We start from the raw sequence: 15795 nt of genomic DNA, 5'->3' as shown, positions 1-15795 counted from the left end.
GGATCTTGATTCTTTCATCCTCAGGTGTATACAAACACATTTATTACTTTAATCTGTATTCACTCTTGAATTCTGGAAGATCAATTCAGAACGATATATGATTGTAAATACTTTGACTGAATTAGCCCTCACGATTCTCTGGATTTCAAAAAATAATTACATTTTGTCGAGTTTTGTTACTACCTTTTAAGTGATACAATATCTGAGAAATCTTAATTAAAGCTGCATATTAAAATTAACTTAGAACTGGATATTATCATTTTCGTTATGCTGGGTGATTTCACCATCAACCCTCATTCCTTTGAAAATGGTGGATGCTGATATATAATCTGTCCTATCTGATAATTGGATAAGAATTAAATATTTGCTCTTATCCAGATCAAGGTTGAAGTAGACAATACTGTTAAGCAGTATGAAGTCTTAATCTTTATAATATGAAATACCCATAGATTTAGATCTCCATGTTTTAGGTGGTATCAACATAAAAAATTTAGGTCACCAAGATAAAGAAAAGATAGCTGGTTAAAGTGAATGAATTATATGTCTGCAATTGTATGTGAAGTTTTATGCTGGTGTTATGGGTTTATGGAACAAACAGAATATTACAATTCCGAGCATCCATTTTACCTGTTAGCAATAAGTTAAAGAATAACTGAGCATTTCAAAGAATCCAGACACAGTTGAGCCATTTCACTTGAGTGCCATAGCCTTTTGGTTAAGCACAACTTTTAACTGTTGGTTAAATCCTTGGCCAATAATTGTCTTTGTAGGATGCTGCTAAGACAAAACAGGATGCTGATGACACCTTTAATGATGCCATGGCCTTGGAGGCTGAAGTCAGTGACATGATGAATCGACTGAAAGAAGCAGAGGATGAACTTGCAGGGAAGAAGAATGAAGCAGACCAAGACATGATGATGGCAGATATGGTGAGGGTATTCACATTTCTTAAAGTTCATTTTATCTGGTTACTGTATTACACCAGATCAGAAATACATAAAGCATTTTTAGAATTCTAACCATGGTGTCACATTGTTCCTTTAGGCTTCTCAAGCTGCAAAAGAGGCAGATGAGCAGGCAAGAAAGGCCAAAAAGGCTGTGCAGGGTGTGCTAAATACCATCAATAAGTTGTTGGGAGAACTGGGTAAGTATTAGTGGGCTTACATTGCCTAACTTAGGCTGGTCAAATGAATCCGCAGACTTGCATTACGTGGACACATTTGAGCTTCTGGTAAAGGCTGGCCCTGACCTTTTCTTTGCATGGCTTCCAGGTACATGCATTTTGTTTTATGGAAAAGTTTCCCAAGTTTTTAGCTTTTGTCTGTTTGCAATTTTCCACTAGTAGTCATTGTGTAGTTGGCAACAAGTGTGAACAATGTGGCCATAGGCCATTGAAGTAAAATAGCTGGTGTTGAACAAGCATCTTCAGCCACATTATAACAAATCAAGACTGTAGCCTATGCCCATCAGTGAAGTGCCACCTGCCACTCAAGTCAGTAATTTCACCACTCTGCATGTATCTTCCCAACCAGTGTGAAGGTTTCAGCATTGATCAAAAAAGGTTGATTGTGACATATGTGATGTATTGTTTTAATAGCTTGTCAGAGGATGCCATCTAGAAAACCAAACTTGTCGTATTGCTGACAACCTACTAAAACAATTCGATTTCTTAAAATTTTTGGAGTGTTTGCCAACATACCTAACAATCTTTTTTTTTAAATTAGAAATGTGAGTGTCACTTTAAGATGGCCAGATAGTGCATGATGTAAAATTTCCTGCATGGTTTAAAACTAGCTACCTGATGCCATAGACATTGTTGTGCATGAGATTTTACCTAGATTAAGACTTTGGACTCAATGATGGATGTTGCCAGATAGCAGGTACTTTCCAAAGTAGTGGTTTGTAATGAAAGTACTCAGGATAAGTTCATACTGATTTTGATGTTGAAAATTATAACTATGCTGCACTGTAAAGGAAATACTCATTTTGAGTGAAATAAGCCTACAGTATAATATTGAGAAACAATTTTAATAATTTTGAATGTTTAATTTTGTCCTCCACCCTTTATACATTCGAAACGTTTACATCTGATTTCTTTTAGGTAGAGCAATTCTGATCATAACATAAAATTTTCAGCACTTGCCTGATTTCTACGGTTGTCCTAGCTCATTCTAGAATGGGAGATGTAACCTATCTTTGGCACTTCGTGCACATTACACATTATTTATAGAGATGTTGCATTTATTTAATTGAAAATGCTGGAAGTAATCAGGCAGCATCCATGACCGAAGAGACAGGCATTGTCTGACATAAGCATTTCCAACATTTTCTGCTTTCAGTTCAGATTCCCAAATCTGTGTGTTCCATTTGCTTAAATTAAATTTTTCATTCAACTTCATTTTAACTTCTATTTCAATGAAGAATGACTCAAGGATTCTGTCTATACCTGTGCACCCACTTCATCTTGTTAGTTTATGCAAGCTTTCTACTTTCCCCAGATGCAATATGTTTTGAAAATCTTCAGAGGGAAAACAGCCTATCTCCTCAGTCAAATTGGTACAAAGTAGTAGATTGACTGGTTCAATACAAATTTCAGTATTGGGTGTGTGAGGCTACAGGCAATCTTTCCCACCTTTACTGTCACTTTTTCCACTTCCATATTTCAAATTACTTGCAGAAATGAGCCCCAACCCTCTTAAAGCTCAGGAGACATTTGCAAATGTTCCAATATCTTAGTACTGTATCAGTAATTTGTCTGAATAACTAACAAAAGAACCTTGTCATTTAATTTTCTGGAGATTGGAATTATTCGCTGCTTTCAGAATTACATCTGACATGTAAAGCAGTTTTACAGCCAGTTATCATCACAGCATCAGGTCTCATTTCAAACATTGACTGTGAAGTGAATTTAGACAACAAATACACAAATTAATAACCGTAACACCTGCAGTATGACATCTACTTTATTCTGCAACAGGAAAACCAGTATTATTTACAGTCACTATTAAATTGCTAAATTTTGAATCTATATTTATTATTTTAATGTTTTTATATTTTATCCATCTTAGATTATGCAATTTTATTTTGAATTCCTAAATTGTAAAAACTAGAAACATAGAACATAGAACATAGAAGAATACAGCGCAGTACAGGCCCTTTGGCCCTCGATGTTGCGCCGATCCAAGCCCACCTAACCTATACTAACCCACTATCCTCCATATACCTATCTAATGCCCGCTTAAATGCCAATAAAGAGGGAGAGTCCACCACTGCTACTGGCAGGGCATTCCATGAACTTACGACTCGCTGAGTGAAGAACCTACCCCTAACTTCAGTCCTATATCTACCCCCCCTTAATTTAAAGCTATGCCCCCTTGTAATACCCGACTCCATACGCGGGAAAAGGTTCACACTGTCAACCCTATCTAACCCCCTAATCATCTTGTACACCTCAATCAAGTCACCCCTAAACCTTCTTTTCTCTAGTGAAAACAGCCCCAAGTGCCTCAGTCTTTCCTCATACGATTTTCCTTCCATACCAGGCAACATCCTGGTAAACCTCCTCTGCACCCGTTCCAGTGCCTCCACATCCTTCCTATATTATGGCGATCAAAACTGCACACAATATTCCAGATGCGGCCGCACCAGAGTCTTCTACAACTGCATCATGACCTCAGGACTCCGGAACTCAATTCCTCTACCAATAAAAGCCAGTACGCCATATGCCTTCCTCACCGCACTATTTACCTGGGTGGCAACTTTCAGAGATCTGTGTACATGGACACCAAGATCCCTCTGCTCATCCACACTACCAAGTATCCGACCATTAGCCCAGTACCCCATCTTTTTGTTATTCTTCCCAAAGTGAATCACCTCACACTTAGCTACATGGAGATTCAAAGGGGCTTTGGAGTCAAGAGACACAAATTCCAAGTGTTATAGATAGGAATAGAAAAGTAATCAGAGTTTAATGCAGTATTGGCATTTATATTGGACATTTCACTTCACTGAGGGAGTCTGAGGTGCTGTGACATCATGCACTTTTAAGTGCATGTTATAATTCAGATCTTTGATAACCTTGGTAGAATCTTCAAAGTTCACTGTGGCATATAGTTGCCCAAGAATTTCTCCCGTGCTCATTGCCTGCTATTGGTGTGTGTTAGAAAGATTTGCATGTTGATACTGAAATTTATCTGGATGGCTTACGAATGCACCTTCCTTAGCCAACAAGATCTGGCTGGGATTCAAACCTGGAGTTTCTGGCTTAGATGCAGATTTTTATCCACTTTGCCATGGCCACCTCCTTTGTATATAATGAGTTGGAATGCAACCTTGCTACAGTTAACATAACTTAGGTTAGAATGTATCTGGATTACTGTGCGCAGTTCTAAAATATATAGTCTTTGGAGGGAATAATACCTGCACTGCTAGGGTTAAAATACATATTTCCCTGAAATTTAGTCATTAATGTAGTGATTTAATCTGATTTTAAGGTTTTAAGGGAAACAGGTAATGTAGATAGGTCAATTTCGTTATGTTAAGGAATCCAGGTAGTGGTTAGATGCTGAAATAATTTCATTCCTGAAAGATTTTTTTTAAGTACTTTTTTTAACACGCAAAAGATGGTAGACATTTTAAAATTGATTAGGAGAAGGTGAGGACTGTAGATGCTGGAGATCAGAATCGAAAAGTATGATGCTGGAAAAGCACAGCCAGTCAGGCAGCATCCAAGGGGCAGGAGAATCAAATTTTCGGGCATACGCCCTTCATTAGGAATGTGATGGGGGGATAAGGGAGCTGAGAGATAAATGTGGGGGTGGGATTCTCAGCAGGTAGCTGGGAAGGCAATAGGTAGATGAAGGTGAGGGGTGATGGTAGTAGGTCAGAGGGGAGGGTGGAGCTGATAGGTGGGAAGGAAGATGGACAGGTAAGACAGTTCAAGAGGGATGTGCCAAGTTGTAGGGTTGTATCTGGGGTGAGGTGGAGGGAGGCGAGATGGGGAAACTGGTGAAATAGACATTGATGCCATGTGGTTGGAGGGTCCCAAAGTGGAAGTTGAGGCCTCCTTCCTGCAGGTGTCCAGTTGACTTGGATTTGGCTCTTGAGGCGGCCCAGGACTTGCATGTCCTTGGTGGAGTGGGAGGGGGAGTTTAAGTGGTCAGCCACAGGGTGGTGGGGTGGTTTGGTGCGTGTATCCCAGAGATGTTCCCTGAAATGTTCCGCGAGTTGGTGTCCTGTCACCCCAATGTAGGGGAGACCACATCGAGAGCAACAGACACAGTAGATGAGATGTTTGGATGTGCAGAATAATCTCTGCCGGATGTAGAAGGATCCTTGGGGGCCTTGAATGGAGATGAGATATGGGCGCAGGTTTTACACACCAGTGGCAAAGGAAGGTACCAGCGGAGGGTGGATTGGTGAGGTGTATGGACCTAAGAAGGGAGTCACAGAGGGAATGGTCTCTGTGGAATGCTGATAGGACTCCCCTCTCCAGGACCTCCCAGATGCCTTCCTATTTCAAGGACCACAGTTTTCCCTCCCATGTGGTCAACAATGCCCTCCAGTGTATCTCTTCCACATACAGCACCTCTGCCTTGAAACCCATCTTCCATGGGGCAGAGCATTCCACACACCCACCACTCTCTGGGTGAAGAAGTTTCTCCTCGTCTCTGTCCTAAATGGTCTACCCCGTATTTTTAAGCTGTGTCCTCTGGTTCGGCACTCACCCATCAACGGAAACATGTTTCCTGCCTCCAGAGTGTCCAATCTTTTAATAATCTTATATGTCTCAATCAGATCCCCTCTCAGTCTTCTAAACTCAAGGGTATACAAGCCCAGTCGCTCCAGTCTTTCAGTGTAAGGTAGTCCTGCACTCCCTCAATATCCAGAATGTCTTTCCTCAAATTTGGAGACCAGAACTGCACACAGTACTCCAGGTGTGGTCTCACCAGAGCCGTGTACAGTTGCAGAAGAACCTCTTCGCTTCTATACTTAATCCTTCTTGTTATGAAGGCCAGCATGCTTATTAGCCTTCTTCACTACCTGCTGGGAGGAGAAAGTGAGGTCTGCAGATGCTGGAGATCAAAGTTGAAACTTTATTGCTGGAACAGCACAGCAGGTCAGGCAGCATCCAGGGAACAGGAGATTCGACGTTTCGTCACAGGCCCTTCTTCAGGAATCCAGGTGTGGTCTCACCAGAGCCGTGTACAGTTGCAGAAGAACCTCTTCGCTTCTATACTTAATCCTACTTCTATACTTAATCCTACTTCTATACTTAATCACTACCTGCTGTACCTGCATGCTTGCCTTCATTGACTGGTGTACAAGAACACCCAGATCTCTTTGTACTGCCCCTTTACCTAAATGGAATCAATTTAGGTAGTAATCTGCCTTCCTGTTCTTGCCACCAAAGTGGATAACCATACATTTATCAACATTAAACTGCATCTGTGCCATGCATCTGACCACTCACCTAACCTGTCCAGGTCACCCTGTAATCTCCTAGCATCCTCCTCACATTTCATCCTGCCACCCAGCTTAGTATCATCAGCAAATTTGTTAATGCTATTACTAATACCATCTTCTATATCATTAACATATATTGTAAAAAATTGCGGTCCCAGCACTGATCCCTGCAGTACCCCACTGGTCACTGCCTGCCATTCTGAAATGGAGCCGTTTATCGCTACTCTTTGTTTCCTATCAGCCAACCAACTTTCAATCCAAGTTAGTACTTTGCCCCCAATACCATGCGCCCTAATTTTACTCACTAATCTCCTATGTGGAACTTTATCAAAAGCTTTCTGAAAGTCCAGGTACACTACGTCTACTGGATCTCCCTCGTCCATTTTCAGAGTTACATCCTCAAAAAATTCCAGAAGATTAGTCAAGGATGATTTCCCCTTCATAAATTCATGCTGACTCTGACCTATCCTATTACTACTATCCAGATCATCCCAGTCCTCTCCTTCCACCTCACTAATCTCCAGATACAGCACGTTATCCTCCATCATTTTCACCACCTACAATCAGACCCCACCACCAGATATAATTTCCCCTCCTACCCTATCAGCATTCCGCAAAGATCATAACCTCTATGACTGCCTCGTTAGGTACACACCCACCCACCACTACCACCACACCCTCCACTCCTGGCATTTTCCCTTGCCACTGCAAGAGGTGTAAAACATGCACCTACATCACTCCCTTTACCTCCATCCAAGGCCCCAAAGGATCCTTACACATCTGGCAGAGATTTTCCTGCACATCCAAACACCTCATCTACTGTGTTCATCGCTCTTGATGTGGTCTCCTCTACGTTGGGAGACAGGACGCCAACCTCTGGAGTGTTTGAGGGAACAGCTCTGGGATATGCGCCAAACAACCCCTCTGCCTAGTTGCCGACCACTTCAACTCCCCCTCCCACTCCGCCAACGACATGCAGATCCTGGGCCACCTCCATTGCCAAGTCCAAGCCACTCAATGCCTCATGAGGAAGATTGCCTCATCTTCTGCCTTGGGACCTTCCAAACACATGGCATCAACATCGATTTCATCAGTTTCCGCAAGTCCTCTCCCCACACCTCATCCCAGATCCAATCCTCCAACTGAGCACTGCCCTCTTGAACTGTCCTACCTGTCCATCTTCCTTTCCACCTCTCTTCTCCACCCTCCCCTTCGACTTCTCACCATCACCCCCCCACCTGCATCTACGTATTGCTTTCCCAGCTACCTCCCCCCCATCCCTCACGCATGTGCTCGCACAGACACAGAGACATACACACACACCAACATATTCCTGATGAAGGGATAATGCCCGAAACATCGATTCTCCTTGTCCTCGAATGCTGCCTGACCTGGTGTGCTTTTCCAGTGCCACACTTAGAGTCAATTTTAAAATTGATGCTAGATTAATTGATTTTTAAAATTAAACTTTTTGTTAACAAAATGCATAAAATGAATATGGGCAAAAGGAGTTAAATCTCAGATTTGCTAACGTGCCATTGCTTGACAAAGTAGACTCGAGCTAAATGACTGATCCCTGTCCCTGTGAAGCTTCCTTTGATCACAGTAATATTTGTGATTGAGTGTTTGATTTGTTTTCTAACTCAAGCTTGTGATTTTTGGAGACTGTTGATTTTATTTTTTAAAAACAAAACTTTGCAAACGTTCTATCAAATTATATTAAAGAATGTTTAGTATATTGTAATAATTTTGAGGGGCAACTACAAGTCAAAGCTGGTTAGATATACTCTCTACCCTATCCATTAGATGTAGCAAAATGCACCCTGTGTCCAATCATGAGCAATGTTAACTGCCTGGTTGTGGCAGACATACACAGCTACATCATAATATATATTTTAGGCAGCAATTTATAATTTGTATAAATGACAACTTTTCTGGTGGCTATCAAGTCAGGCTCAAGGCTGATATTAATTTAAGATACATTGCTGTTTCTCTATATGGGTTTTAGTATGTTATCTGTTATCGTTTTGCTTTGATCAGATTTGCTCAACTCTTTGAAAACAATAATTTAATTAAGGTTTTCAGACATTTATTATTAGCAAACCCACTAAAGACAACACAACTAAACATTACTCAGTACATAAAAGATGTTCCCCCTCATAATTACAGATGGATTCATACATTACACAGCATTCTGCAGAATGATGATGTTTAGGTCCCTCATGGCAGACTGCTATAGACAGTGAAGTTGCATTGTATCAAGGGTGAGCTGGCAAGATGGATACAGAACTGGCTTAGTCATGGGAGACAGAGGGTAACGGTGGGAGGGTACTTCTCAGAATGGAAGGATGTAAATAGTGGAGCTCCACAGGGATCAGTGCTGGGACCCCTGCTGTTTGTGGTCTACATAAATGATTTGGAGGAAAACGTGGCTGCTCTAATTAGTAAATTTGAGGATGATACCAAAATTGGTGAAGTTGCAGATAGTGAAGAGGATTGTCAGAGGATACAGCAGGTTGTAGATCAGTTGGAGACATGGGCAGAAGAATGGCAGATGGAGTTTAATCTGGACAAATGTGAGGTGATGCATTTTAGACGGTCAAGTACAGGTGTAAAATATAGAGTGAATGGCTGAATCTTTAGGAGTATTGATATGCAGGGGGATCTGGGTGTGCAGGTCCACAGATCACTGAAGATGGCAGTGCAGGTGGATAAGGTAATTTAAAAAAAAGACTTATGGCATGCTTGCCTTCATTGGAAAGGGCATTGAATACTAAGGGATAGGCAAATTCTATAAAGTTGCAGCATAACTTTATTTAGACTGCACTTGGAATATTAAGTGCAATCTGGTCACCACATTATCTGAAGGATGTGAATGCCTTGGAGACAGTACAGAAAAGATTTACGAGGATGTTGTTTGTTTTTACTGGAATGCAGGAGGTTGAGGTGTGACCTGATAGAAGTTTATAAGATTGTGAATGACCTGGATAGAGTGGAAAGTATGAGGCTTTTTCCCCCAAGGTTGAGGGTCAATCACTGGGGGCACGGGTTCAAGGTGCGGGGGGTGGGATGAGGTTTAAAAGTGATGTGTGAGGCATGTTTTCATACAAAGGGTGATGAGTGCCTGGAGTGCACTGCCAGAGGTGGTGGTGGGTACAGATGCAATAGCAGCATTCAAGAAGCACCTGGACAAATACATGAATAAGAAGGGAATAGAGGGATATGGATCCTGTAAATGAAGACTGTTTCCTTATGGAAGGGCAAAATGTGTTGACATAGGCTTTGGAGGGCTGAAGGGTCTGTTCTTGCGCTATGTTACTCTTTGACACCAGTCCAAGACTCTTCTGAGCCTTTTTCCTCTGATGGTGATAGCTAGCATGAGGGACGTAGCTTTAAATTGAGGGGTGATAAATATAGGACAGATGTCGGAGGTAGTTTCTTTACTCAGAGTAGTAGGGGCCTGGAACGGATGCCTGCAACAGGAGTAGACTCGCCAACTTTAAGGGTATTTAAATAGTCATTGGATAAACATACGGATGAAAATGGAATAGTGTAGGTTAGATGGGCTTCAGATTGGTTCCACGGGTAGGTGCAACATGAGGGCCGAAGGGCCTATGCTGCGCTGTTATATTCTATGTTCCAATATGCTTGCTTCTCCTAATTTCAGTGAGTTGTAACATCCAAGGTAGTTTCCCTCTGTCTTCTGGGAATCCCCACACTGGATTCCACCACAATACTGACTCCAACTTCGCCCAGCTCCAAGGCTGAGTTTTACAGTATCCTTTTTACTGATCCCATTTGATGGACCAGAAAAGATGCTCTGACTCGCATGCTGTCTAGTAGCTCACAAAGAACATTACCTGGTGAAATATCCTTTATGATCCGAATGCCAGTTGGTTTTTAAGGTATGACTTGATAGCCATATATTTTATATTAGGGCCCTTTTACTTGTCATTGGATGAAACCATGCCCAATCGTTTCTCTGCACTTGGTTCATATCTTTCTAAACCTTTCCTATCCATGTATTTGTCCGAATGCCTTTTAAATGTTCTTAATGTACCCACCTCAACCACTTCTGCTGGCGGTTCATTCCATATGTGTACCACCTTCTGTGTAAAAAAAAAAAAAAAGTTGCCCCCTTTTTATTCTTTCCCCTCTAACCTTAAATTGATGCCCTTTAGTCCTTGATTCCCCAACATTGGGAAAAAGACTAGAGTGCATTCATCCTATCCATGTCTTTCTTGTCCTTATTCATTCCATAAGATCCCTGCTCAGTCTCCTACGCTCTAAAGAAAAAAGTCCTAGCAGTCTTAGTCCAACTTCTCCCTATAACGCAGACCCTTTGAGTCCTGGCAGCATCCTTGTAAATTTCTTCTGCACTCTTTTCAGTTTATTAACATCCTTCCAAAGCAAGGTAACCATAACTGAGCACACTATTCCAAGTGTGGCCTCACCAACATCCTGTACAATTGCAACATAGCTTCCCAACTTCCATACTCAGTGCCCTGACTGATGAAGGCCATTGTGCCAAAAGCCTCCTTCACTGCCCTGTCTACCTGTGACTCCACTGTCAGAGAATCAAGCACCTGGACTCCAAGATCCCTCTGTTCCACTACACTCCTTAAAGGCCTACCATTCACCATGGAACTCCTACTTTCATTTGACTTGCCTAAATGCAAGATTTTACACTCCATTTGCCATTTCTCAGTCCACTTTCCCAGCTGATCAATGTTCTGCAATTTCTGATAACCTTCCTCACTGTCCACGATACCGCCTAATCATGCTTTGTACATTCTCATCCAAATCGTTAATGTAGATAAAAACAGCAATGGGCCCTGCACTGACCCTTAAGGTACACCACTAGTTGCAGGCCTTTCGTCCGGCAAGCATCCTTCCGTTATTACCCTCTGCTTCCTTCCATCAAGCCAATTTTGAATCCAATTTGCCAGCTTATCAAAGGCCTTACTGGAATCTATATAGAGTACATTTACCACGCTGTCATTGTCAACCTTCCTGGTCACTTCATCAAAGAGCTCTAACAAATTTGAGAGGCACGATCTCCCCCACACAAAGCAATGCTGAGTACTCCTAATCAAACCCTGTCTTTCCAAATGCATGTATATCTTAACCCTCAGAATTTTCTCAAGTAACCTGCCTATCACAGATGTTAGGCTTACTTGTTTGTCGTTCCCAGGTTTATCTTTGCAGCCCTTCTTCAATAAGATCACCAACTTTGCTACCCTCCATTCTTCCTGGACCTCACCCGTGGCTAACGGTGCTGCAAGAATACCAGCCAGGACCCCAGCAATTTCTTCTCTTGCCTCTTGCAGTGTTCTTGGATATATCTGGTCAGGACCAGGAGACTTCTCCACCTTTGTACATTCTAATATGTTCAACAACATCTCTGCTGTGATATGGATTTCCCCAAGATATCACCACTAACTTCCTCGTTCCCAAGTCTTTGTCTTTATCCACAGTAAACACTGAATAGGAACGCTCATCAATACCTTCCCACTCTCCTGTGGTTGCACATATACATATCAACTTTTCTTCTGCAGTTTCAAGTGTGAATGATACTGTTTGAATTTTGAAGTTGCTTGTTTTTCAAGTAATTCCTTGTCACACTGGGATATTGATTACTTTGGCTGGGCTTATTTTTCAGGTCAACTTGATAATGTAGATGTTAACCGGCTTGGAGAAATTGAGAACACTCTAAAGAAAGCCAAGGGTCAGATGGAGGATAGTGACTTAGAACGGAAGTTGGCAGATCTGGAAAAGGCAGAAAAGGAGCAGGCTAATGCGATAATTACATATGAACAAGACATTGAAGATATTCTGAAGGACATCAAAAATCTAGAGGACATCAAACAAACATTACCTCCTGGCTGTTACAATACCCAGTCACTGGAGACCCCGTAGTCTCTTTCATGGTCATCATGCCTTACCCAAAACCTAGAGTGACATTGTACAGAAATTGCCTTATTACCAAATTTTTTTCAATGTCTGACAACATCATTAAGTATTCCAAGGCTCATAAATGAAACTCCTCAGGCATCAAATGCAGCTGCTTGGATGAAGCAGAAGATCATGGACATGGGGTAGGTGCGAGTGACATACCTACATGGCAAGCTACTGGGATTCCAAATGAACCAAGTCTATTGGAGGGACATTCTGGGAAAGCCACACTATATGCATCTGACTTAAGTCACTCCACACTATTAGATTAGTGAATTATCAGACCTTTTTCCACGATGGGAAGACTCCTCCTGCAATGCGAAGGCAGTGGGGAAACCTCAAGCAGCACAATAGTGGTTAAAATATACAAAAGAAAATGCTATTAATGTAGGTTTGTCTCTCCTCCTGCTACTTGGAGGCATTGGTTCTTTATTGCATTCGCATCATGAGTATTAACATAGCTCTATATTCTATGGTACTGTATTATTTTTCCCTTTTGTAAATGACCAGACTAGCTGTGAAGGATTAAGAATTGTTAACATATTGACATTTAGCTTTTTACCACATCACCTCCTAACTGTGCATTATACCACATTCATGTAGGAGTAGGACATGTAAGTCACTACATGAACAATATATACAGTATTCACCAGATTAATGTTGTGAATTACCATGAAAGCTGGTCTTCTCTTTAGAAAATGGAATTAATTATGCAATAACTATTTCCCTTGCTCCCTGCTTCCCTTACTTTCAGCTACATTGTGACGAAGTGAAATGCTCATAGCAGTGTCTGACACCGTGCATTTAATGTGGACTACACTATATTTCCGTTTCCAAGACTGCTGCTTCATCTGTGTCAAAATCAAAGGCAGAACATATTTTTTACAGCGACACTCTATGCAACTTTGTACATTGCGTAGCAAAAGAAAATAAAATTACCTGATACACTGGTGCTATTAATTATTTCAAATGTTATATTTTTGTGTGAATGTTTTTTTATCTTGGAATAGTATGAGGAAATGTTGAGTCTCTTTTTGTGTAAATATACGCCATAAATATTTCAGGATTGGCTCTGTGAGTTACCTTCCCACCCTCAAGATCCTATCATCGATAGTAACCATGTTTTAGACCTGCTTCTGATTGCCTGCATATTTCTGTGGTATTTTGCTTGCTTGTATACACAGCTTAGTTTTTATTTTCTATTTAGGGCTACTATTCTTTAAATACGAATATTACTCATCTGTAGTTGTCCTACAAAGTCTTTAAATTAGGCTGTTTGGAATGCTCCATCCCCTCCTCCCCTTACCAAATTCTCCTCTCAACTACATTAAAATATCATTTTCTTTGTTCTAAAGCAAGAGAATTTCCTGAACTTGGCCCAGATGAAAATTCATAAATTAAGTCTGTTATACAAACTGGAGAGAGAGCAAGGTTTGGCAGTCAGAGTTGTTACTTTTCTACCACATGCCCCGGTGGGGAGAAAGCTGTATGTGCCCCTTACCTTTATCCTGTCAGTGCAATGCCAACCAGATTGACTTTGCCTCTGCAAACTGACCTGATGTAAAATTTAATCAGCGTTTTCCTGTTTTGGTTTTTGTTTGTAATACGTTTTACCCAAATTATTGTATGTAATTACTATCACTGCTGAACATTATTATTGCTAATAAATTAATCATCTATAATTGCATATTTAGTGCTTGAAACTATCACTGAATTAGTTTTACTATGAAGAGTGCAGATTTTATCTAATAAGCACTGGGCAGGTCTAAAGGGTTGCACGCTCTTTCCCAAATATTATACCTGAAGCAAGGAGATACATTTCTACTTTGAATTTTACTATTAATAGCCTCTCCTGACACTGTACTTACCAGGTACAGCAGATTTTTATTTTGTAACAGTAATGCATTTTTTAGTATTTATCATTTAAAGAAATCAGTTAATCAAAAGTATGAGGTTAACGTCCTACCAGTAGAAAAGATGTGCACAGAATGATCAATGATATAGTGTGGAATGCAATATTCTCTGCCATGAGAAGTAAATCCATACTGTCTTGTCCTATGCCTTTGTTTTTAGCCTTTTGCCTTAAAATATCATCACGCTGTTGGGAAAGACGTGCAACACTTATACAATTTTATGTTTAAAACAGTATTTCTTATTTATAAGACGCAATATTTGTAATCTTTATCCAGGTCTCCTTGTGTGTGTTGCACATTCTTTTTATAATGGTGTGACTTGAACACTGCTTTCCTTAAGACCTATTTTGTCCTCACACAGTGGCCAAAATGCCTGGCAGATTATTGTTTAATATCATTGTGCCTGTAAATCAAATTTTACCATTTAAATAAATAAAAATGTGGTATTACATGAATCCTGTTCAGATTCATCATTTTATTAACATGCTTTTTAAATCCTATTTTTACCATCTTATTGAGCAGTTTTTCAAAAGATTTATCAAAATCTTTAATGTTTTCTGGTTTTCATCTTGGCGAACCTGAGGATGCTAATTTGTTCTTTGTTCAGTAAGAACCAGTGTAGTCTTGGATTGCTTTATTGATACTTATCCTGCCTGTCAATGCATTGCAAATTGTTCTGGAGTATACTATTAAAATTAGCCTAATTCTGAGAATTCTCGGCAATACTCCTTTGTATTTTAAGATAAACACTCACGGTTCAGATGACATACCATTTGCTGCAAAATACAACAGTTGTTGCTGATTTGTGATTTCACTTCCCTTGAAATTTGTCTAAATTTTCCTAAAAACACAATACAGCAGATGTCAGACCAAAGCTTACTGAGGATACAGCAATTCTGTATTTCTAGAATATCATGCGGAAATGGCAAAACGTAAGGTCAGCTTAGCGATCCTGTTCATTCCTATGAGTTAGAATTGTGCTTTATTAACCAGAGGACATGTGGATAGCATGATCAGAGAGGTTCACGAGCCCAAATTAGGGGAAAGAAGGCAGATGGGGAATGGTGACATCCAGGCAGGTAGGGTTCCTCAGAGGAGTACTTCACAAGCTGAGGGCATGGCGCTACAGGTGGCTCAGTTATATGGGAGGGGAGAAAGAGTGGAAGGGTATTCTTTACTTACAGAAGTATTGACTAGTAGCATGACTCTAGGCCAGTATATTGTCTTTCTGGTGTTAGTGTCATGGAATAGCTGCAAAACATTCTTGTTGGGAGTGTGAACAGTCAGAGGTCATGGTCCCCATTAGGCCCAGTGGCTTAGGCAGGAAAAGGAATGTGGTCCTACAATCAGAATGTAAGAAAGTGGGAAGAAAATTAGTAGTAATCTCCAGATTACTCCCAGTGCCAAGGGCAATTAAGTACAGAAGGAGGAGAATAAAGCAGATGAATGTGTAGCTGGAACC

General features: G+C 40.8%; 1 protein-coding gene across 1 annotated transcript in view; it reads left to right on the top strand.

The window, feature by feature from the left end:
* lamc1 (laminin, gamma 1) overlaps positions 1 to 14788 on the top strand; it is a 315576-nt gene extending 300788 nt beyond the window's left edge. Inside the window, exons 26-28 of the mRNA XM_043699529.1 lie at positions 771 to 929; positions 1045 to 1144; positions 12128 to 14788. Of these exons, the coding sequence (XP_043555464.1) occupies positions 771 to 929; positions 1045 to 1144; positions 12128 to 12384 (516 nt within the window). The 3' untranslated portion in view covers positions 12385 to 14788. The remainder of the gene's footprint in view (positions 1 to 770; positions 930 to 1044; positions 1145 to 12127) is intronic.
* Positions 14789 to 15795: the final 1007 nt, after the last annotated feature.

The sequence above is a fragment of the Chiloscyllium plagiosum genome, chromosome 11, assembly GCF_004010195.1.
Source record: "Chiloscyllium plagiosum isolate BGI_BamShark_2017 chromosome 11, ASM401019v2, whole genome shotgun sequence".
NCBI lineage: Eukaryota > Metazoa > Chordata > Chondrichthyes > Orectolobiformes > Hemiscylliidae > Chiloscyllium > Chiloscyllium plagiosum.
This window is presented reverse-complemented; position numbering and strand designations above follow the sequence as displayed.